This window comes from Aricia agestis, chromosome 6, assembly GCF_905147365.1.
Source record: "Aricia agestis chromosome 6, ilAriAges1.1, whole genome shotgun sequence".
Lineage (NCBI taxonomy): Eukaryota > Metazoa > Arthropoda > Insecta > Lepidoptera > Lycaenidae > Aricia > Aricia agestis.
In genome coordinates, this window is record NC_056411.1 from 7,819,898 (window position 1) to 7,844,598 (window position 24,701).

A 24,701-nucleotide genomic window follows, 5' to 3' on the forward strand; every position below is an offset into this window, starting at 1 on the left:
TACCGGTATTTATATCGATATCCGATACCGATACTAAAAAATATCGGTATTACCATAAACTTATAATATACTGTCGTATAGACCACCTGACAACTCGAAAATGCGTGACCATTTTTGATCTGTCAATGTGTGCGTGTGCTAGTGATGTATATTTTACTATCGATAGTGTAGTATTTTGCTATCGATAGTTTAGTCCGTTCGAGTTATTTTACCTGAGTCTTGAAATAAATAATATGCAACTTTGACAGATTTTGTATTTCAAATTAGGTATCATACATTTTGATTGGCAAAAAAGGTGACGATTGAAAAGTAGATACACATTTTCGTTTGGAATGATTTTTCAATCGTCATTCGTCGGATATGTTATGATTTATGACATGAGGTTCTTATAGGGGTAAATAATATACACATAACACATTATGCGGTGTGCCGGGCGAGGTAACTAATATTCTTAAATATTGGTACGGCCACCAAACTAACCAGGTCAAATGGCTCCGAGAACTCTCCGACGAATACAGATTGGAGTGTGGAGTGAGACAAGGGGGGATAACGTCTCCTTCTCTCTTCAACTTGTATACGGACAGGCTGATTGCTGAGCTGAGCGACACCAGAGTAGGCTGTTTTATTGATGGTCTCTGTATTAACAGTATCAGTTACGCCGATGATATGGTGTTGCTCAGCCCATCAATAGCCGCCATCAGAAAAATGATAAGTGTGTGTGAAAGTTACGCCAGGTCGCATGGTCTTATATACAATGTAAGGAAAAGCGAACTCATGGTATTTAATTCAAGAGCTCGTAAAATCGGAGATGTAGCACCGGTACTGCTCAGTGGTGTTGCGCTCCGAAAAGTAAAAGAATTTAAATACCTAGGTCACATAGTTACCGAAGATTTAAAAGACGATAGAGACATCGAAAGGGAGAGGAGAGCGATGGCAGTCCGCTGTAACATGCTTGCGCGCAGATTTGCAAAGTGTAGGATGTAAAAATTACATTATTTAAAGCATTCTGTCAAACACTCTACACCTGCAATCTGTGGGTAAGCTATACGCAGCGGACTATCAACGTTCTCCGGGTACAATATAATGATGCATTCAGGGTGTTGGTGGGGCTTCCACGATGGCATAGTGCATCGGCGATGTTTGCGCACGCATGAACTTACGGTTTTCACACCGTGTTGCGACGTCGCATTGCATCGCTGATGTTCCGAACGCGCGGCAGCCCCAACATCATCCTGAAAATACTCAGTGATAAGCTGGACAGCCCCCTCCTGAAGCACTGGGTCCATGCACACGTGCATGTATCCGGTGCACCAGAGGGTGGCAAATATTTAAATTAATAACATTCATTTTCTGCTAGTTTAAGAATTTTCCTATGGGTTATATTTTACCTGAAATAAACGTATTTTATATTTTTATTTTTTATTTTATTATAAAGTTACTTATTTATTACTCAGGTAAAATCTATCTGGTAAATCAGCCCTTACATTGCTGCATTGAAAGTAAACGTTGAAAGTAAACAACACACATAGTATATTATATTTTATTCTTAAATTAAATACATATCATAAAATATCATAATACTTTTGGGAGTGCCTCCGCTGCCAGCGCCGGCTCCCAAAAATATCAGTAATGAGAACTACGGTAAGTATACTGCCGGCAGCCGAGATAGAAAAACCGGGAGCCGGTGATAATGCGTAAAGCGCTAGGTTCCAGTGCCGATACACAAATTTTAAAAAGAAATAATAATTATAATCTCAATTTATATCTTCGACTTTACCGACTTCCAAAGGTGAAGGTTTGGTTCCTATTTGTTCGGCTGTGGATATTTTAGTTTTTTGTGATGCATTTTCTTAGCTTAACTTTACCTTAGCTATCTTTTTTCAGCTACCAAAAAGTAAGATTTTGCACCACAGCTACAGTTATAAACTCCGTGATATACTTCCGATGACGGTGACAAGCCGATTTTTAACCGACTTCCAAAAAGGAGGAGGTTAGACGTTCGGCTGTGGATATAAAATTTTTTATGTATGTTCAACGATTACTCCGCCGTTTGTGAACCGATTTGAAGGTAAAGACATTGGACGTTGCATTATAAGTTTATGGGTATTACAGTCCCTGCTGTCCAGAGTCCAGACTCCAGTGTCTACTGTCTAGTGTCCAGCTGACTCTGACCCACTGTGAAGCTTTGCATGCTCATAGAAATGGAGAAGGATTCTGATTTCTGACATTGACACTGAAATTAAAAAAAATAACGTCATCGGTCAATGTATTTGCCAAAAAATGCCAAATGCAAAGCAAAATTGAAAAATTGTTATGAAAATATTTTGCTACCGTTGCAAGCTTTTCTGCTCCTAAATATTTGTTAATTTTAGTGCAATATAGTATTAATTCATACTGAGTTGTTTATTTTGTATATCCAATTTTGTTATTACATATTTACTTGCATTTGAAGACAACATCTTTCTATTTATGAATACGAGCTATGTACTTAATTTTACTGTTCGTGTTTCGATAAATGTATCATTTTGTTTGATGAGCAATGGAAGAAGTGCGACAGTTGGTTCAAGAGGAAGGGCGAGAGGCGCGTAATTTAGTAGCTTTCCATGTTGCGGTGGATAGTCCTGGTAAGTGAATAAGATACTCTTTGTCTTGTTTGATACGTTTTAAGTTCAAATCGTGGGCGTTAGAACAAACACAATAATATACTAGTAATCTGTGGAACAAACACTTGATGACTTAAATACATCGATATTTTAAATTTGAACCTACAAACTCTAAAATTAGTAGTGTATCTCAATATTAAATGTTGTTAAATCTTCTAAGTAATATCCAACAAAGACTGTTGGTTTATTTGCTGGTACATAGTAGGTCCATAGGTGGTATTCGAACTTTAATTTAAAAAAAGCTGTATAAAACATGTAGTATTTTATTACTGCTAAGGTGAATATTTTGTGCTTGATTCTGAGGCAAACTGAAGAGACATATATATATTATACTTAATTTGTTTACTGTAATGAATGTGTACTTAAAACTAGGCTGTGCTTAATTAACTTTTATATATAAATGTAATAATAACCTTATTGTCATATTACAATGGTATGTTAAATTTGTTGTATTTTTATTTCTTGTTTACTTTATGGGCTTATAAAATTGGTCACAACAGAGCATAAGCTTAATAATTATGGTTACATTTTCTGTTTATGGCCTTTTTTCTAAGTTTTGGAGTAAAAAGTATAATATGGATAATAATAGAATCCCTATATTTAATGCGATATTACTTGCGAGCAACCATTATCTAGTTTATAGACACCAGACACCAAAACTCTTTAACTTACTTGAACCAATTTTGAATGCCATAAAATATTTTATATATATAAATTTTAAACATATTTTGAATTGCATGAAATATTAGACAAAATTTTCTCCAACCTAAGCGGGCTCCTAGACAATCACTTGTATTGTGTAATATCACATATTGTGCAATATTATTGACCGTCTAGGGTTGATATTGAACACGCCAACCTTTCAATCTTATTGTCAAATCAATTGTTCTACAATATTGTTTAATGATATTGCACAATAAAATTGATTGTCTACGGGCCCACTAAGAGTGACATTGTCTTAATACTCACTGCAAAATGCTGTCCTTCAATATCAATTATTGGATCTTCTCCAGCTGTTTACTGGATATTCTTGGTTTTTATACATATTTAGGAAAGGGAACAAATATAATGACCACCAAAAAATGCACTGATACCCTTAACTTGTTTACCAAAAAAAGATAATTAACATAAAAAAAATAAAGTCTAAAATTGCAATACTACCAGCTATTTTAGTCATGACAACACTTCAAATTGTAATCGAACACCAAATATAGTAAATGATCACCAAATAAAGTAAATGATCACCAAATATAGTAAATGATCACCAAATATAGTAAATGATTACCAAATATAGTAAATGATCACTAAATATAGTAAATGATCACCAATTATACTAAATGATCACCAAATCCTTGTGAGCAAATCAATGCAATATTTCTGTCCAAATTAATCACTATGATTGACAAAACATGTAAGCTTATCTATGTATATAAGACTCAAAGGTGACTGACTGATTGATATAGTGATCTATCAACGCACAGCCCAAACCACAGGACGGATCGGGCTGAAATTTGGCATGCAGGTAGATGTTATGACGTAGGCATCCGCTAAGAAAGGATTTTGATAAATTCCAACCCCAAGGGGTTCAAATAGGGGGTGAAAGTTTGTATATAATAATACTTCTTAACGCGAGCGAAGCCGCGGGCAAAAGCTCGTTATTAACAAAATAGTCGGCCAAGTGTGAGTCGGACATAGAGGGTTCCGTACCGGTATAGAACAAAATTAGACCTAAAATTGTGTTTTTGTATGGGAGCCACTTTTAAATTATTTTTTATTATTATTACTACGTAATTATTGAAGTTAACATAATATAATCAAGGCCTTTGCGAAAATATCAACGTGCCTACCGGTTGCCATTATTGATATCGAGCAAAAAAGGCCAAAAAATAATGTTTGTTGTATGGGAGCCCCCCTTAAATAATTATTTTATTTTGTTTTAGTACTTGTTGTTATAGCGTCAACAGATATACATAATCTGTAAAATTTTTAGAAGTCTAGCTTAGAAATACATGAAATAATAGTATAAATAAGTAACAACACAGTGTGTGCCAATCGCAAATTCATTAACACATAATATTATGAAGATTATGAAGACATCAGGGGTTGAAGTTGGTAACTTACAATTTGAAAACTGTCTGCCTGTCTGTCTGTCCGCGGTTTTGCTCAGAGACTATAGGACCCACAAAGTTGTAATTTGGCGTGAATACACATATTAATGATACCGACAAAATGGTACATGAAATCTTAAAAAAATCAAGAGGGGATGAATATTTTTTTTCGTGTGGGGTGTCGTTGGATAGGTTTTTTTAAATATTATGAGTATTCATAGATCATTTCCCGATTTAGGGGTCTGTTTGTGAAATATTAAGTTTTAAAGTGGAAAAAATCGTTAGACAGCAGTCACCAGTGTGGGGGGGACACTGGTCTACCAGCTAAACGGTTGCTTCTGGAAATGTGAAAAAAATACACGGGAGTAGGAAATATGCTGAATTTAAAAGGAAAACTTGATAGTTTTCCTCACGGCTAAGAAGACTTTATAACTTATTGAGAAATAGTTGATCAACTACAAAAAATGTATTCGGCGAAGTATAAAGGAACTTTTTGTTCAAAATCCTTTCAAAGTAACTGAGATGATGACTGTTAGTAGTGTAAAACACGTTATAATTGATGATGGGCAAAAATGTATGGGCTCAACAGGAATGGATTGTTTATTTTTTAGGAAAGTATACCCATGTACATTAATGACCAATAGGGCGCTTGTAAAGATTCATTGTACTTTTTGAGTAAAGCCATGTTAAAAGTGACATCAGCGCTCATACATTTTATGCTGATAACATCACGTTACATTATAGCATGATTATTTTTAGGGTTCCGTAGTCAACAAACTCTTATATTATAGCACATATTAATGATGCCGACAAAATGGTAGACCGACTACCATTTTGTCGGCATCATTAATATGTGCATTCGTGCCGAATTACAGCTTTGTAGGTCCTAGTCTCTGAGAAAAACCGCGGACAGACAGAGACTATAGGACCTACAAAGCTGTAATTTCGCACGAATGCACATATTAATGATGCCGACAAAATGGTGTATAAGATCTTTAAAATATATATTTTTAAGGTACCTACCCTACACATCAAACAAGGATGTTTTTTTATTATTATTTTTATTTTATAATGCTCTTGTCCCTGATTTTAAGTCGAGGGATTTAGGTTCTTAATACAATTTATATACACTTATACAGTCTTATGTCTACACACTTATCTTCTATTTATATTTTCTGTTCTGTCATCGTTACCTGGTCCGCCGTCCAAGGGTGAGCGAAATAAATCTTACCACATAGACGACAAAAACTATGTCGGAAACGCCGGCCTGGTACGTGGTTAATAGTATAATTTATTATTTCAAAAAGTACAGTTGCTAGGGGCTGGGCGCCATATAACTTTTTTACCTTATTATTTCAAAAAGTACAGTTGCTAGGGGCTGGGCGCCATATAACTTTTTTACCTTATTATTTCAAAAAGTACAGTTGCTAGGGGCTGGGCGCCATATAACTTTTTTACCTAGTACCTACTCACTAAGAGCTATCTAATGCCTAATGGTATATATTTTATCTCTGTTGAGACTTATACCAAAATGCCCATGATTTTTGTATGGTCAATGAATGTAAATGACATTCATTGACCATACCAAAATTTAAAAAAACTAACGGTACTACGGAACCCTATATTGCGCGTGGCCCGACACGCACTTGGCCGGTTTTTTGTATAGGACCACCCCTTAATTATTTATTTTATTTTATATTTTATAAACAATTAAACTATAAATACAACTGAGTATTTTGCAAACATTTTAAGTGCCTACGGGCTACGGCCTACCTGTTGCCATTATTGATATCGAGTAAAACTGGCAAAAAAAATCACGGTTGTTGTATGTGAGAACAGAAATCTATAATCTGTAAAAATATTCAACTCTCTAGTTGGCCACAGCCTGGGGAGTGGAGACAGAAAGACGGACAGAGGGGCCGACATTGAAGACCGTTAGGACCCCGTTTTACACTAAACTTTGGGTACGGAACCCTAAAAAGAAAAAGTCGAAATAACAAGGCCAACATGGACTCTTTAATTCATCTGTATGAAATGAATACGTGATCGTAAACGTGGATACTTACAAAATATATCGAAGTTATGCCATCTGAGCTCGTGCTATTTGCACTAGGTGTAAAATTTCTCTCCGGTTATTTTTAACGACCCCTTTCTCTAGAATCAATTATTCATACAGTATCGACTTGCAACTTCAGGCGTTTATGTCGATGGGGGTTTAAGTAAATTGGCTGTAATTTTATGTTGTCGCATTCTAGTGTTGGTTTTCCCGCCAGTTTATGAAACGAGCTTCAATTTTTTATTTTTAAATTTTTTATTTTCCTAAAAGAGCGCAGCCCTAGATTTTTTAAATTCTTTCAATAACGATTATTATACATGGGTTTTTAGAGCCAATAGACAAATAAATTACTTTGAATTCTGCTCTTATCTACCAAAGCCTATCGTTAATAACATAATCTAAAATATAAGACGAATATAAGACGATCTAAAATATAAGACGAATTTGACGACCTCTGTGGCTCAGTGGTGAGCGCGTTGGTAGCTCAAACCGGTAGTCGCGGGTTCGAATCCCGCCGACGGAACAAAAAGTTTTCAATGTTCCCGGGTCTGGACTCTGGATGTGTATTAAATATGTGTATGATATAATAAAAATCTTAAATATATGTATAGTATAAAAGTATTAAATATATTTCCGTTGTCTGGTACCTGTAACACAAGTCCTTAAGGTACTTAGCACGGGGCCAGACTGACGTGGTGTGAAGCGTCCATAGAAATAAAAAAATAAATAAAATAAGAAAATAAGTAGCCATGGAACATAAAATCGCAACAATATGATCCGATAAAATAGTTTGTGGTCGAAAATTCAATTGCATCCGTATCACTTCTTGTGGCTTGCGTTTGATGTGCTTAATGCAAGAGACATGTTATAGCATCGCTGGTTTATTTTTGAATCGATACAGAAACTTGTGTCGAACATATTCTATCGATTTGTAAGAACTTCCGACCTTGTAGATAAAATGGGAACAATACATACACATTTTATTACACTCGTGTCGATATAAAAGCACCATTGTCGGTACTTAGTTCATACGACTGTTTTGTCTCAAAGAATAAAGACATTTTAAGAAGATCATAAATCTTGCCAATAAAACGGACAACTGTGTCGGTTTTGGAAACGAGAAAAACAAGATAATTGGTTCCAAAGACATTTCCTAAAATGCTTTTGCGGTATTTTATTGTGAAATTGAAACTGACTTCGTAAACTTCATATAAACACGAATAAATTGAATCTGCAATCGTCCATCAAGTTTTACACTATTGTAAATCAAGATCGACTAAAAGTTACCAACAGGCAACAGCAAAGGGACCATCCATCAAGGACGTCACACGATTTTTATGAGTTTAGACCTCCCCCTTGTGGGTGGGTGGTGGTCACTTCATTTAAAAATTAAAACCACCTGAATTTCGTTTATTAAATTTAAAATGTGATGTCACAAAACTTAGGACCTCCTCTTCTTGTCACACCATGTCGCACTTCGTCGACACCCTCCCCACCTTTAGGAGTTACATACTTTGTGGATGAACCCAAAGATCATAATAATAATAATACCTGTTTATTCTACTTTCAGCTCGAGTGTCTCGTAAGCCGCCGAAAGCGCTTCCCCCGGCGCGACGGGCGCCTCCCCGCGCCACTCGACTTCGCTCCGCCTCGGCCGGCCGCGACAAGCGCTCCGAGCTCAGAGCCAGATACTGGGCCCTGCTGTTTGGAGACCTGCAGAGATCGGTGAGGATTCAAACATTTGATATCTGAAGGTCATGTACTGTTTTCGTTAGGACCATTAGGTTTCTTAAATATGTTACAAGTTACAACAGAGCAGTGTACGCACCATTTATAAAAATTCTTATTTTGCAGGTGGGAGAAATTTACAACACAGTAGAAGCCCATGAGAATGTAAATGAGTGCCAAGAAGTAATACTTGTACTTGAAAATTATACCCGAGACTTTAAAGCGCTCGCCGAGTGGTTCAGACTAAAATGGGAGTACGATAACACGCCTCCTCTTCAGAGGCCGCAGAGTTTGGCGTGGGAGATACGGAAAACGGACTTCGTGCGACCGGAATCGAGACGCGCGTATTCAGTAAAAAGTTCTCCCTCGGTTTCAGGAAAGAATAGTCCTTGTCTCTCGGGACACAACACTCCCAGTGGCAAAAATAGTCCTAATCTAACTGGAAAAGCGAGCCCCGGAAGTGGTAAAATAAGTCCTAGAATAGTCTCACACAATTCTAGTCCAAAGGGAAATATTGAATTTTTTAGTAACAAAATTGTTGCTTCGAAGATAACAGCTAAACCGGAACCTAAGCTAGCTAAAGAAACTTCTAGATTATCGGATATCAAAGAAAAAGAAACAAAGGAGACAAACGACGAAGATGAGTTTTTAAATAACCGTAACAGTCTTGGAGATGAACTGCAGAAACGGCCTACAATCGTAAATTCAAAAGATATGGATAAAGATGGAAAAAGCTCTCCGCTTAAACTTGGTAAAACTAAATTACAAGATGTGGAACCTGCTGCTAGTTTTGCAAATACATCCCCAGAGAACCTTTCTGGTGCAGCAATCACTACAAAACTACTAGATGAGATGGAAAACTCATTTTTAGCGAAAAATCTAAAAGAAAATTATGCCAAAAATGATAATGTGATAAATAAAGAGGCTGAAAATCGCCAAAACACTCTTAATTCGCCCCAAGTACAAGAAAATAACTCGACTGATTCTAAAGAAACGCTATTTACTGAATCTCCTAATATATCTGAAGACAATTTTGCAGATATATCGAATGAGAGTTCTAATAAGTCTGATGAAATTAAGACAGAAGTTTCGAAAGATATGAACGAAAAAAAGACACCAGAAAATTTAAAAGAAGGAAAAACTCAAAACGAGAAAATTCATACTGTTTATGAAACGACCTCTCCACAATCGAAGGATTATCCTGAAATTGATGGGCATACAATACTGAACACGAACAAAGACAGTATAGAAAATAATAAAGTAGACGATCGCCAAAAGCAAGCGCTAAAAATGTGTACAGATAAATTACTAATTTCCGATGCAGAAAACGTTAAAAGTAAAGTCAACGCTTCTTCTCCATGTAAAGAAAATTTAAAAGATGAAAGTCAGAAAAAAGAGACTGATGTTAAAAAAATAGAATCGAAACAAATTATTGAAGCAAAACCAACTGTCCGACCAGCTTATTCTCAAGCTGCTGCAAAGCCCAAATCTCCCAATATCTCCAAAGTTGAAAATAAAACTCCAACCAGATTAGTTCGCAGCTCGACAGTTGTTGAAATGCGACCAGCGGTTCCAAAAACTCAACGATCATTCCAGAAAAAAGTTTCAACCAATAAATGCAGTTATCCTTTTAACTTAACTACTGGGCGAACTAGTCTTTTTGATACACCCGCAAGTGCTTCAAGTAAGGGAAATACTTTGAATAGGTCTTTGAACAAAAGTGTTCAAATGGCATCAGGCGATGGAAAGTTTAATACACTCAGCAAAACAGAACCCAAGAGAAAAATTTCTAGGCCAACATCATTAAAAGTGAATGAGAAACCTACAAAACAGGATACCAAGCCCTATAATTCAGAAAAACTGAACGAATGCCAAGACCATAGCAGCTCAGAAACTTTGACTGCTCAAATTGAAATATCTCGTATTGAATCAAATGAAAGCCTAAAAACTTTGGTCCCTAAAGATTTCGAATCGTTACAAGATATATCTAGCTCAGTTGAAGTACTGAATATCGACAATAAAAGCGATAATGACGGCTGGCTGACTGTCAAATCGAGAAGAATAATAAGGGAATCTAAGAAACATCCGAAGTCTCATTGGGCCAAACGATTTAATCAACCTTCAGCTACAACAAGCTTGCCAACCCTTAATATGTTAGAATCGCCAAAACAGGAGAACAAAAGTATAACTGAAAAGGGGGAAGTTAAGAAAGAATATAGGGCAAAATCGGAACAACCACCGCAAGTTGAGAAGAATGAGCCTCCTATCAAACATGAGAGAAGCAAGCCGGCGTCCAAACACAAATCGAGTCATAGAGCCAAAGACTCTTCAATGGTGAGACAAAAGTCTGACGTTACCGGCTTAAAGACGAGGTCTTCCAAAAACAGAGCAATAAGTAGACGTTCAGAAAGAAAAGGTATTCCCAAGGAAGAAGATTCTGAATTGGCTGGCAGTAGATTGCATTCATCTTTAGAAAGCCTAACAACTGCCTTAGCTCGATCGCAAGAGAGTACAGAGGACGCCTTCGATTTTGACAAATGGAAGGCTGAATTCAAGTCCACATTCAAATATTTCGACGATGATGATGGTATATCAGATCATAATGAAATATTGAAGACAGCGGATCCATCAGAAATGTCTGAGATAGCAGAAATGACGTCACTCATAGAAGAGAACGAAAGGAAAATGAGCTTAGCACTTGACTTCCAATGCGAAGTGGATCAGCGAAAACTCTGCGAGGAAGAAGATTTACTAAATAGACAAATTTTGGAGCTACAACAAGTGTCTGACGTAGATATTGACACTGAAACGGACGATACAGAGGTAACATTGTTTGTGTTTATTCTACAGTCCCCGATAAACCTGGTTTTATATTTCAAACTTTATTGCTACAGTAATTAAAATTAAAATTGACTGCTGGCGCTTATGTTGCATATTGGGTTCTCAAAATTTTCAGACTGATGCTGAAATTCTTTGTGAGGGTCCACCAGAATCAACGCCATCTCAAGAATCACTAGGATCTCTCGCTGCGAGTTTGGAAGATCAGTATGAGACGGCTCTAGCGGGCATGTCTTGGGCGGAGCGAGTGGACACATTAGTCGTGTTGGAGGCTCTAGTTGCTAGAGATCCAGGTAAGAAGACATTCCTACATATTATGTTTACGCATTTTATTTACGTATTGTTATTTAATCAAGGTCCACTGTCTTTATCTGTCTGGTTACTTTTCCATTTTGCAAACCAGCAGGCTTAGCATGGCCATCATAGAAATGTTTACTCTTATGGTAAAGTAGACAAAGTGATGGATTTACAAAGTCAGTTTGTCCGCAAAAACTGTCAGCGTTTCTATTCTTTCGCCTTTCTACTGTGGCCGTGCTAAGCCTGCTAGTAGAGAGCATAAAGTAGAGTTGCTTTTTTATCGCTGTAAATCTTTAAATCGCGGCTAATAAGTATTTTATCAACCTGTTTATGAATATTTCGTTTATGGAAGTAAGAAGTTATAAAAATATATATTTTGTACAGGTCGCGCTCAACAGTTACATGCTAAGCTGTCACAGGGCATTAAACGACGAGGGAGCTTACAGGACGCCTTGCGGAGGTACTGTATTTAGTCAAAGTATTTTTAAATTTTAATTACTTTCGTTTTTGTATCCAGATATTGTATTATAATTTTTACGATTGTATTCTACAAGTCTATTCTATTCTTACACTTTCTAGGCTTCAAACTAAACAAGCGCGGGCTGAGCGACAGAGAATGGAGTATCAAACAGAACGGGCCAAGAGAATACACCAGCTGTTGGCACGAGTCGAGGAAGTCAAGGTGAATTCGTCATTGACGGCTTGTTACTTTTTACCCGTTATTGACAAAATATTTGTGAATACATACCTATGTGTTTTTTTATATTACTTGTATTTTAAAACAAATGTTTCTTTATTTCAACAGGTTGCTAAAAATCAACTGATTGAAGGCAAGCGTTTGAGAATGGAAAGAAGGCTGCAGAAAGCTACAGAGAATCGCGATCAACATTTGAAAGTATGTTTATAACTTATTTTTTCTCGAATTCCATCTAAATGTCAAGATTACTTTGAAGTTATGTTTGCTATTATCATAAAGCCAGAAAGCGTGGGAGAGCCATGCTGCGGCACGAATGGGCCGGCTCGACCGGATAAATACCACGTTCTCACAGAAAATCGGCGTGAAACAGCGATTGCGCTGTGTTTCGCCGAGTGAGTGAGTCTACCGGAGGCCCAATTCCCTTCCCGATCCTCCCCTTTTCCCTTCCCATCCCTACCCTCCCCTATTACCCTATTCCCTCGTGAAAGGCCGGCAACGCACCTGCAGCTCTTCTAATGCTGCGAGTGTCCATGGGCGACGGAAGTTGCTTTCCAATTTCCATCAGGTGACCCGTTTGCTCGTTTGCCCCCATATTTCATAAAAAAAAAAGCTTACTGTACTACCTACCCTCCGGTAATTACGGGTATATTACGGGTAACTACCGGAGGGTAGGGTAGGGACAGATTCAAATCTGTCAATTCAATACAAATTTAGAAATGCATCTACGCGTCGCATTGCGGTCTGAATTGACCCTTACTCTTGAAAATGCGAAGATTTTTCAGATGAGTACATAAATTAATGATAATATTCAATTTCAGGACATAGTCCGCAAAGCTCACGACGAGGAGGAGAAACTACGGGAGATCGCGTTCATAAAGCAGCTGGAGGCTGAGAACAGGCGACACGAGTTCCTCGACCAGTGCCGCTCTCACACCACGCGGTTGAGGCAGATGCGGCGAGACCGTCTCGAGAAACTAGTCAGTATAAGGCATCCCCAACATTAGGCTGCGTTTCCACCAGAGCTGATCGGAGCTGTGTTGCGAGGAATGTGTTTTTGAAAACCAATAGAATCGCTTCATTGACTTGACTTTGCTAGACATCGCTCAGCGCGGCGATGCTATTGGTTTTCAAAAACACATTCCTCGCAACACAGCTCCGCTCAGCTCTGGTGGAAACGCAGCCTTAGGCGTGCGCGTTCCTCGGGCGTGTGAGCGAGAGAACACGTCACACGCGGCGCCCGAGAAACACGCACGCCTAATGTGGGGTCAGCCATATTGTAACTGTTTGACATTCCACAATGGATGTGTGAAACTTATAGGTTGCTTGCTGAAACTTTATGCATGCGTACAATAACGTATTTGATCGCTGGCCAATAACTTCTGAACTGTTTATTGCTTACTAGCTGTTGCCCGCGACTTCGTCCGCGTTAGCATAGTAGATCACATCCCAAGTATTATTTATTGTACAAAAATATTCAATGTACAGAGTTGACTTTCCTACGATTTTATTATATATAGATGTTCCGCGCGGCTTTGCTTGCGTAATTTAGGAATTTCACGCAACCGTACATTTTTCCGCAAAAAATAGCCTTTGTTCCTTCACGTGGTCTATTCTTCATGTTTGCCAAATAACATAAAAATTGCTCCAGTAGTTCTTAAGATAATAAGCAATTTCAAATAATCCTCCGTTTTTTCCACATTTTCCTCTATTTCTTTGCTCCTTCTCTAAGTCTTAGCGTGATAAAATATAGCCTATAGCCTTCCTCGATAAATGGGCTATCTAACACTGAAAAAATTTTTCAAATCGGACCAGTAGTTCCTGAAATTAGCGCGTTCAAATAAGCCCTTTCATATAATTTCCCCCGTTTTTTCCACATTTTCTTCTATTTATTCGCTACTATTAGTCTTAGCGTAATAAAATATAGCCTTCCTCAATCAATGGGCTATCTAAAACTGAAAGAATTTTTCAAATCGGACCAGTAGTTCCTGAGATTAGCGCGTTCAAATAAGCCCTTTCATACAATTTCCCCCTTTTTTTCCACATTTTCCTCTATTTCTTCGCTCCTATTAGTCTTAGCGTGATAAAATGTAGCCTATATTCCTCAATCAATGGGCTATTCAACAGTAAAAGAATTTTACAAATCGGACCAGTAGTTCCTGCGATTAGCGCGTTCAAACAAACAAACTCTGCAGAATTATAATCTTAATATATATATTTCTTGTGTGCGTGTGTATGTGACTGAACTCCTCCTAAACGACTGGACCAATTTTGATGAAATTTTTTGTGTGTGTTCGTGGAGATTCGAGTATGGTTTAGATTTACAGTTTGGTCTACTGGAAAATGTTTTTTCAATTAATTTCTTATTTATAAGGAGTTGTTGATTTTGGACTGTTTTACATTAGATCCGGCGGACGGCGCTATCATCGCATTCAATATTATTCTATTTCAATTTTAGTTTGTCCTGACAGATGGTGCTACGATTAATTTGAAAAAAATTTTGTTATTCAATTCATGTGCTGATTAAAATATTAAATAAATAACACATAGGCTACAATTTTAACCGACTTTCAAAATGGGGGAGGTGTTATGTTCGTTTTCTTATATTCAACGATTACTCCGCCGTTTGTTAACCGATTTTCAAAATTTTTCTTTTGGTATATAGGGTATCATCCCAATTTGGTATTATATTCAGAAAAGTGGTGATCTGATGAAGGATCCATAAGTAATCGAGGGAACTCCTCAAAACTTATAGGGAAACATATGGTGACTTCGGTTTCGTGAGAAGTATTCTAAGCATATGCTACCAACAAGTAAGATTTTGCACCGAGATATACCTGGTATACCGTGGTTCGGAAGGTGCTGAGAGAATTCCTGATTCTTTATAGATACAAGTTTGGGAGTTTCGGCGTTGTTTTAAGAACAGAAAGCATATGCTACTATGCAAATTACATTCATCATCATCATCATCATCATCATCACTACCATATTATAGTCTTTTAGATCGAGACTCGAGTTTGTCAAGCGATAATTAAAAAAAATCTATATCTACCTAATATTATAAACCTGAAGAGTATGTTTGCTTGAACGCGTCAATCTCAGAAACTACAGGCCCGATTAAAAAATTTTCTCAGTGTTAGATAGATCATTTATCGAGTAAGACTCATCATTTATCGAGAAGGTTATATTATATTATTACTCTAAGACTAATACGACAGAAGAAACTCAGGAAAATGTGGGAAAAACGGGGGAAATATTTTTTATGGGAAAATGTACCTACGGATTCTGTAAAATTTCTAATTTACGCGGGCGAAGCCGCGCGGGACATCTAGTCTTAATATATATATTTCTTGTGTGCGTGTGTATGTGACTGAACTCCTCCTAAACGACTGGACCAATTTTGATGAAATTTTTTGTGTGTGTTCGTGGAGATTCGAGAATGGTTTAGATTTACAGTTTGGTCTACTGGAAAATGTTTTTTCAATTAATTTCTTATTTATAAGGAGTTGTTGATTTTGGAACGTTTTACATTAGATCCGGCGGACGGCGCTATCATCGCATTCAATATTATTCTATTTCAATTTTAGTTTGTCCTGACAGGTGGTGCTACGATTAATTTGAAAAAAATTTTGTTATTCAATTCATGTGCTGATTAAAATATTAAATAAATAACACATAGGCTACAATTTTAACCGACTTTCAAAATGGGGGAGGTGTTATGTTCGTTTTCTTATATTCAACGATTACTCCGCCGTTTGTTAACCGATTTTCAAAATTTTTCTTTTGGTATATAGGGTATCATCCCAATTTGGTATTATATTCAGAAAAGTGGTGATCTGATGAAGGATCCATAAGTAATCGAGGGAACTCCTCAAAACTTATAGGGAAACATATGGTGACTTCGGTTTCGTGAGAAGTATTCTAAGCATATGTTACCAACAAGTAAGATTTTGCACCGAGATATACCTGGTATACCGTGGTTCGGAAGGTGCTGAGAGAATTCCTGATTCTTTATAGATACAAGTTTGGGAGTTTCGGCGTTGTTTTAAGAACAGAAAGCATATGCTATGCAAATTACATTCTCCATCATCATCATCATCATCATCATCATCACTACCATATTATACCATTTCATAGTCTTTTAGATCGAGACTCGAGTTTGTCAAGCGATAATTAAAAAAAATCTATATCTACCTAATATTATAAACCTGAAGAGTATGTTTGCTTGAACGCGTCAATCTCAGAAACTACAGGTCCGATTTAAAAACTTATCTCAGTGTTAGATAGATCATTTATCGAGTAAGACTCATCATTTATCGAGAAGGTTATATTATATTATTACTCTAAGACTAATACGACAGAAGAAACTCAGGAAAATGTGGGAAAAACGGGGGAAATATTTTTTATGGGAAAATGTACCTACGGATTCTGTAAAATTTCTAATTTACGCGGGCGAAGCCGCGCGGGACATCTAGTATTAGTATAGATTTTCCCATAACATAATATCGTCGTTGGCTAATGACAACAACCATAAAGAGGCGTTTTAGTCAAGCGAGTTTTTAACGTTTCAGACAAGGGCAAACTCACAAGTCACAATCATACTGTAGATTTTTACATGTTATTATTCATTATCTGAAATTATTACAACAATAACGATCAACGAAAATAAGTACGCGGCCGAGACCTTACGACTTTTCTCTTCTTACGCGTAGTCTTGCTAGATATAAAACCGCAACTCAAATCTTAATTAAATACCTACCACAGGAGGCAAAGGCAGCTCACGAGGCGGCTGTCGGCGAGCGGCGTGCGGCGCTCGAGGCGGCCAGGCAGCATCACGTCGCCGGTTTGCTGCAGCGGCGCCGCGAGCGGACCGCGCATCTCGAGCAGCTGCGGGAACGCGAGCGTCGGCGGCGTGGAGATGCGGCGCGGGAAAAGGTGACAATGACATTGACGTGTTACGTCTTCTTTGTCTTTTTCTGTTAGTTTTTTTAACCCATCAATCCCCAAGCGGCAGCCGGTTGCCGCATAACAATTGAAAAACTATTGTATCTGCGATACCCACGATGGCATCTCCATCGTGGGTATTGCAGACACAGGAGGAGGAGGAGGTTGGAAGTCAACACTAAAGCTAAACGCGAGCGGCGGCGGCGGCGTGACGACACGGTGCGGGAAAAGAAGTCACTGGACTTCGTCTTTTTCCTGTGAATGTTGTTAGTGCGACTCGCGGCACTCGAGGTGCTCGAGGCGGCCAGAAGTATCATGTCGCGGGCCTGCTGAAGTGGTGTCATGAGCGGAATGTGCATTAGAACAGCAGCTGCGTAAGCGCGAGCGACGACGACGGTGCGGAAAAAAAGCTTTTGTGAAATGCAACAAATTCTAAAACATTTAACATTACGTTACTTCTGGTATAACAAATGGAAACGTTCCTGTAGTTATCTTAAAATATTTATATCATCTGTTCTACAGGCGGAAGGCGTAAAATCCCGTCTATCCGCATTAGCGGCAGCAGCCGAGCTCGAAGCAGACGCGTTACGTTGCCGCATCAGAGATAAGCAGGACGCCAGTCAGCTGCGGCTCGAGTCGCATCTACAAGCGATACGCGAGCGTGCTACCGGCCCGAGACAACCGGTATGTGGGACAGAGACGGAGATAGTAGGTGGGAATGAGAGGAAAGTAGAGGGAAGATACAGGGGGCCTACCATGAGCTCTAATTATTAAAATATTACTTTTGACTTTCGTATAAACAAACATGATCTCTATTTATGTAACAAAACTAAGAGCTCATGGTAGGTGGACAGGGATACACATGGGTCAATGGTGGGTGTTTTGAGCATCTATCTATAGGTGTTTTGCATCTCTGTTGAGGGTGAAACGGACACTCGAGCTGCGACCTGAACACTTGTAGGTGTTTAATCGATTGCAAATAAAAATGTGCCCTTAAATTATTCATACTAAAGATAGTGTATAATATATAAATACAGATGTTTTGAACATTACTTTCTGTTTCAGACTACGTCTGAAAGCCAAGACCAACCAAATGAGATTAATGAAATAGAAGAGGAGGCTCAGAGAAAGGAACAGGAGAAAAAGGAGAGAGAGAAACAAAAGACTATTAAGAAGAAGGCGAGGAAACTTAAACAGAGGCTGCTAGCTAGGTATTTATTTTAAAACTAATGAATAACTGCATGCTCAATATAATATCATCAATAGGAAAGTAAGTCTTTTTGCTCAAATTCTTTACACTTGGGGCCTGTTTCACCACTTTCTGATAAAGTGCCAAATAGGCTATTCACAACTTTTTTGACAGATTCTCCATACTTGATCTGTCAAGTTAATTGGTGCCTATTCGTCACTTATCAGGAAGTGGTGAAACAGGCCCTTAAAGTGCTGAACTGGTTTAGCTGACATTGCGTATACCTTTTGCGTATAACTCCTGTTGGATAGTTAATATTTGGCGAAATGTACGCCTCTCGCGCGATTAAAGGAACTGTCGCGCACATAGTTCGGGGCCATATCTTGTATTTCATAGATAATTCTCATTAACAATTTAGCCTATGGATTTAAATTTTGAATAAATTTAATTTCAGTGGCACTGTATCCCCAGTTAGAGAAGCAGACTTTTCGAGTATCGATCCAATCTTTTGCCTTGCGAGCAACAAAATCTACAAAGTGCTGTCATCCCTCAATAATATGATATCTTCATTGAATGACACTAAACCTGTGAACGGATTCGAAGCCGAAGAAGAAAAACCTAAAAAGAAAAAGAAGTCAAAACTCACCAACGGAGACACAGAGAGCGTAAAAAGCGACGACAAAGATAAACTAAATAATAACAACGATCAGATAAAAGAAAAAGATCAAACGCAAAAAGATGACAAATTAACTAACGGCGAGAAGACCAATGAAGATAAAGAACCAAAGAAGAAGAATAGAAAAAAGAATAAGAATAATAACGACGTGCCGAAATTGAGTAAAACTAATTCTGTGTGTAGTTCTATGAGCGACATGAGTAGGAACAGCGGTAAGAGCGAGAAGAAGGTTGTGCTGGATTTGCCGCAGATGGAGAAACAGATGAACGAGTTGTATCGCTTTATGGAGAAACTTGATAAGGTATAGACTATAAAGGTGGCCATACACATAACGCGGGACAATTATCGTAACGATTTATCTCCTCGATGTTAAAATCGAACGACAAATTGTACGTGTGTAGCAATATCGCAAACGATTTTACGTTCAAAAGATCGATTGGACGATTTTCTTGACGATCGATCGAAACGACAAATTGTCCCGTATATGGGCACCTTTAGGTCACACGCATGGTTTGGTGCCTGGGTACTTAGTCCAATTGTATTTGATTGTTTCCACACCGAAGTAAGATATAAAAAATGCTATAAGATTTGACGTAATTACGAGTGTCCGTGGGCGACGGCAGTTGCTTTCCATCAGGTGACCCGTTTGCTTGTTTGCCTCCTAATTGCATATAAAAAGGCATAGCAAGAAGTTCCATGAAACTTGCAACTTCGCTTTCGCAAAACTATTGTATGCTACTTGACTAATTACAATAATTAACGTTCACTGTTCGACTCAGGCCTTGTACCATGAAACTGTTTTGAGACTCAAACAATCGGACGATAACGCCGCGCCCTACTCTAACAAACGTGAAATGACGTTGTTAGAGCAGGACGCGCCATTCTCGTCCGAGTGGTGATTGATAATATTATTATCGTAGACTTGCGTCTGGAAGTTGACCAATAACCGCGGAGTAAGTTTTTAAGTCCGAACCAACGGAATTGTAAATCAGGCTCAAAAATGTATAAAGAAGTATATTTTATGTAATTCAGAATGAAATATTATGTACGTAGTTATTATAAAACATTTTTTTTTATTTAGACAATGTCGGACAAAACTTCTGTGCTGCGGTACTACACAGTGAAGGTGATTGGAGATCTGTTAGAGATTGCAGCCGAGAAAGAGGAACTAGCGTCACAGTTGTCTACTAAGTAAGTTTATGTCTACCATTTTTTTTCAATCAATGATTCGAACATAAAAGATGAGATTTAACACCTGCGATACTCATGGATCAAACATTCTTGTGTAACATACTGTAGCAGTATTCTGCCCACTAGACGTCGCGTCGTAGACGTATGCTTACCCACTTACTGTTTAGTATTTAACATGGCGTTTTTTTTTGCAAATAATGTTAAACGATTTCCTTCTCCGTTTTAATTATCTCCATACTCTAAAATCTTACTTTACCGCCGCTCGCTGTCATTTCCACAAGTATGTTAAGGCCCAGTAGTCCCTAAAATTAGCAGGTCGATGTCTGTCAGTACGAATATCGGGTAAGGACATTGAAATAACATTCATAATATGAGCGCGCCTTGTACAGTGGCGGTTACGCGCTCGCCGCGTGCCTTGATAATAGAAAATAGGAGTAAAAACCTTTTGTTTTTAGTATTACACAAATCAAATATATCAAATCGTTTACGTTAGGTTACGACACATATACTACATTTTTTGTTTTTTCTAGAAAGTGTGTAATTTAGACATAAAATGATTTAATTGTGAAAAACAGCGTTTTAAAACGGTACTTATTTTATACTTAAATAATGACATTTCCTTTACTAAAAACGTGTTTTAAAAAACCCATTTTACGTAGTTGCAACAAACACAGCACCTTACGAACCCCCGCAGACTGCAGACTTTTAATCGGCCGATAGTTTAGGATGGCTCTTGATCAGTATGAAGCTGTATGGAAGTGCGCATATTACAACGATACCGAGTCGGCTGAACTTATTAATTAGTAGATATATCTACGATTGCCTTCAAACTTAACCATCGGCAAACTGTCGGCCGTTGCTAAATCAGTACGACGTTCTTCCACGCGCGCACTCGACGCCGATTGTTTGGTACGCCGACTCGGCAGAAATCCGAATCGTGTAAAATTTTGCATTCAATAATCTGTCGCTGTGAATGGAACCGTGCGAGTGCAATCGGCCCGTATGTCGGCTGGTGTGCGCGCCTACCACCAAGTACCAATCCGGCTGTTTAGTTGGCCCCGTGTACGCGCTGACTGCCCAACCAGATTAAACTATCGGCCGATTAAAAGTCTGCAGTATGCGGGGGCTCAAATAGTGTTTGTTCGTGCAGGTGTATAACAACGGCGGTGACGCTGGCGTCGCGCGTGCAGGGCGGCCTCACCGCCAACTGTTGCGTGCACCTGATCACACTGCTGGCGAGACAACTGGTAAGTTCTTACATCTATATCTTTAGGCCTCGCACTTCTTGTAGATTGCTCGGCGATACTCGGTATGTTTGTACTATTATCAGAGAAGTTGATTTCTAGGCAGATAGGCGACCTACGTAGTTTGTCAGTTTGGTCGCGTTACGTCAAACCAAGCCAAAAGATCATAATTGACATTAAATTGATAATATGATCCGACTAAATGACGTTGGTCTGTCAACTGCCTAGGAATAAATTTCCTCGATGGTACAATAAATAGTATGTGTAATTGTGTATATGTGACAATACCAACCAATAACGTGTCACTTGCTGCTTATCTACCAATAAGCACCGTCTGAACGCTAATCTACCACTAACATAGTATTGTATTGTATCGCCCTAGTTTTCGTTTTTTGGAGTCAATATTCACAATGCAAATCATAAAGTTAATATACCTAGCGGAATAGAGCAACAATCTCGAGTTGTCAAACGGAACCGAAATTGGTTTCATCTGTGTGTAAAAATATGTGTACGTATACACAAGCATCATTGAACATGATTTCTATGAGATTAAATTGTCAACGTGCGGCACGTGCCGACTGGACGTCAAAAAAAGAGTGCTGCTGTCATGTATCACACGTCTCTTTTTACCACGCAGTGTTACTGATAGTCACATCTCTCTTGCTCAGGCCTTTGTTTGTGTATTCCGCTAGGTATATTAACTTTATGATGCAAATAGTGGGCGACAAAGACATATTTTCTGTGGACCATGCGAGCCGAGTGAAAAACTGATTTAGCTCCTTTCTCCGTTCGTTCTTTTCTTGACAAATACTTATCTTTTTATGTCCTGCACAACAATCTTTTGCGATTTTTACGATATTCATAAGTTGTATATTGTATTAGCAAAATTCAACTTTTAAAGAATAAAGTATGATTGATTTAGACATTGGAACACTTGCGAGTTGCGACAATATAATAATATGAATACTTTTATGTTTTCAGATAGATATAAATATAACTTCAACTTTAACCCTTAGTTTTCACAACACAATCTGTTGTAAGAAACCTAATTTCATGTTATGTTTGTCGATCCGTAGCATAATGTTTATAATAAAGTAGAAAGTTTTAGTTTTGTTTCGTCAAAGGGTTTTCCGGGCGGTTAGTTTTGATGGTCCGCGTCAGTCAATCTGTGTTACGGTAAAGGGGAAACTTTGCAATCTCATTTGGTGATACCCGTTTTGTACAGATTGATTTTGCCTACACAATATATTAGTACTTATAGAAATGTGTTAAGTAATTTAAGACGTGAGTGGATCAACCAGATAACTTACATTTTATAACATAAGGACAATTACTAATTTTTTCCCTTATAACTTGAACAAAGTTTTTAATTTACCTATTTCATTATCTGGCTACACATAAAATCCACATTTTTTTGATTTGAAAACTTTTTCCCGCCCTAAATTTATGTGAAAAACGGCATTTTTAACGGCATATAGAGTACACGCTGAGGTCTTACTGTCCAAAAAGAGTATCAGCACTTTTGATAAACCAGAAACCCCATATTAACCAAAAAAGAACAACACATAAAACTGAGACGCAAATACCTACTATAGCCTACCAAAAAATCAAAAAACCAGTATTTTATGTACCATTACATAAAATACGTAGATTTTATAGTTGGTTTTTTTTATTTTTTATTACCCAATAATCACAACATTTTGTAAAATAATATAAGGCATGTATTTAAATCAATATCTGTATATTCCCTTTTCTCGATCAAAATATTTAAAAGTTTCACCAAAAATACTGACTTGCACACTAATTATGCACCCTAAATAATGCGAATTCAGCATACTATGTAAAGTTATTTGCAAAACTGTTTTACTGAACGAATAACTATTATTAAAATAGTATATCTAACAATTCCTTAGTTCAACAAACATACTACAACTTTTTAAAGGAAAGCCATCACCTAAATTACTTTTAGGAACATCATTTATTCTAAATAAAACTCAATTTAATCTGTTAACACATAAAAATCATCAAGTGCTAACTTAACATGGACTAAACTTTGGCACAGTGAATGGTAACTCAGTTTATAAACAATAATAATAAACAATCGGCAAAGAGCGAGTCGGATTCGCGCACAAAGGGTTCCTTACCGATATATTGCAAAATAATTAAGCCTCCGGCTTAGGAATTGCACTCTAGGGGTTGACAAGCTACTAAAGAAAAAAAAAGAAAAAAACAACTGGCTTCAATTATGAGTAAGGTAAGTAAGGTAAGGTTAGATAACCTAACCCAATCAAGTCGTATTGGGCCAACATCGCTATTAATAATTATTTAAGAATCATTAACTTTATTAACCCATACAATTACAATACACTAGTAAATTTTTATAATTTTTCTTAATATCCATATCTCATCATAATTAGCAAAAATCTTTGTCGCTAACACAGAAATAGATCAAGATATATCTGTGGTCGCTAAAGAGTAAAGAGCGAGCGCAAAGGAGTGAGTGCGGCGTTAGATGAGGAGGCCCCAACATGTTTTTCAGTAAAACAGAGAAACAAAAAGAAAATAAAGTTAGGCTAAAAATATTTTAGTTGCATGATCTCTGTGTTCTCCACAAAATTGTCAACAGTACACTGGACTCAACAAATTTACTAGATCTCGTCAACTTATATGTACCCCGATGTGTTCCCAGGCACCCCACAAAAACATTTATACCTAGTTCTGCCAAAACGAACCTGGGAAAATACTCTACTGTGAACCGACTCTTAGACTCTTACAACAAACTAGCCCATCACGACATCGACATCTTCCGCGACTCTCTTGTCAATTTCAAGGAAACGTTGTATGATATCGTTTAGACTTAAGAATACAAAATGCCAATAATAATTTGTAAATTGATAATTTATTATGATTTTGACATACTTACTCGTTTATTATTATTATTATTGCTAATGTATTTTGTTTGTACCTATGACATCCCGCTAGCAATTAATCTGACATTTTAATTGTATTTATTCTGACAAAAATTTAATTGTATTATTTTTATTGCTAATGTATTTTGTTGTTTTTTACCTGT

General features: G+C 37.6%; 1 protein-coding gene across 2 annotated transcripts in view; it reads left to right on the top strand.

The window, feature by feature from the left end:
• Positions 1–2,311: 2,311 nt before the first annotated feature.
• The window catches only part of LOC121727613 (calponin homology domain-containing protein DDB_G0272472), a 69,511-nt gene continuing 47,121 nt past the window's right edge, over positions 2,312–24,701 (top strand). For both annotated transcript variants that reach the window (XM_042115538.1, XM_042115537.1), the window contains exons 1-14: positions 2,312–2,624; positions 8,398–8,552; positions 8,682–11,378; positions 11,512–11,686; positions 12,075–12,150; positions 12,270–12,372; positions 12,496–12,585; positions 13,206–13,364; positions 17,149–17,319; positions 17,851–18,012; positions 18,394–18,539; positions 18,972–19,494; positions 20,275–20,384; positions 21,535–21,631. In XM_042115538.1, the coding sequence (XP_041971472.1) occupies positions 2,540–2,624; positions 8,398–8,552; positions 8,682–11,378; positions 11,512–11,686; positions 12,075–12,150; positions 12,270–12,372; positions 12,496–12,585; positions 13,206–13,364; positions 17,149–17,319; positions 17,851–18,012; positions 18,394–18,539; positions 18,972–19,494; positions 20,275–20,384; positions 21,535–21,631 (4,749 nt within the window). In that variant the 5' untranslated portion in view covers positions 2,312–2,539. The remainder of the gene's footprint in view (positions 2,625–8,397; positions 8,553–8,681; positions 11,379–11,511; positions 11,687–12,074; positions 12,151–12,269; positions 12,373–12,495; positions 12,586–13,205; positions 13,365–17,148; positions 17,320–17,850; positions 18,013–18,393; positions 18,540–18,971; positions 19,495–20,274; positions 20,385–21,534; positions 21,632–24,701) is intronic.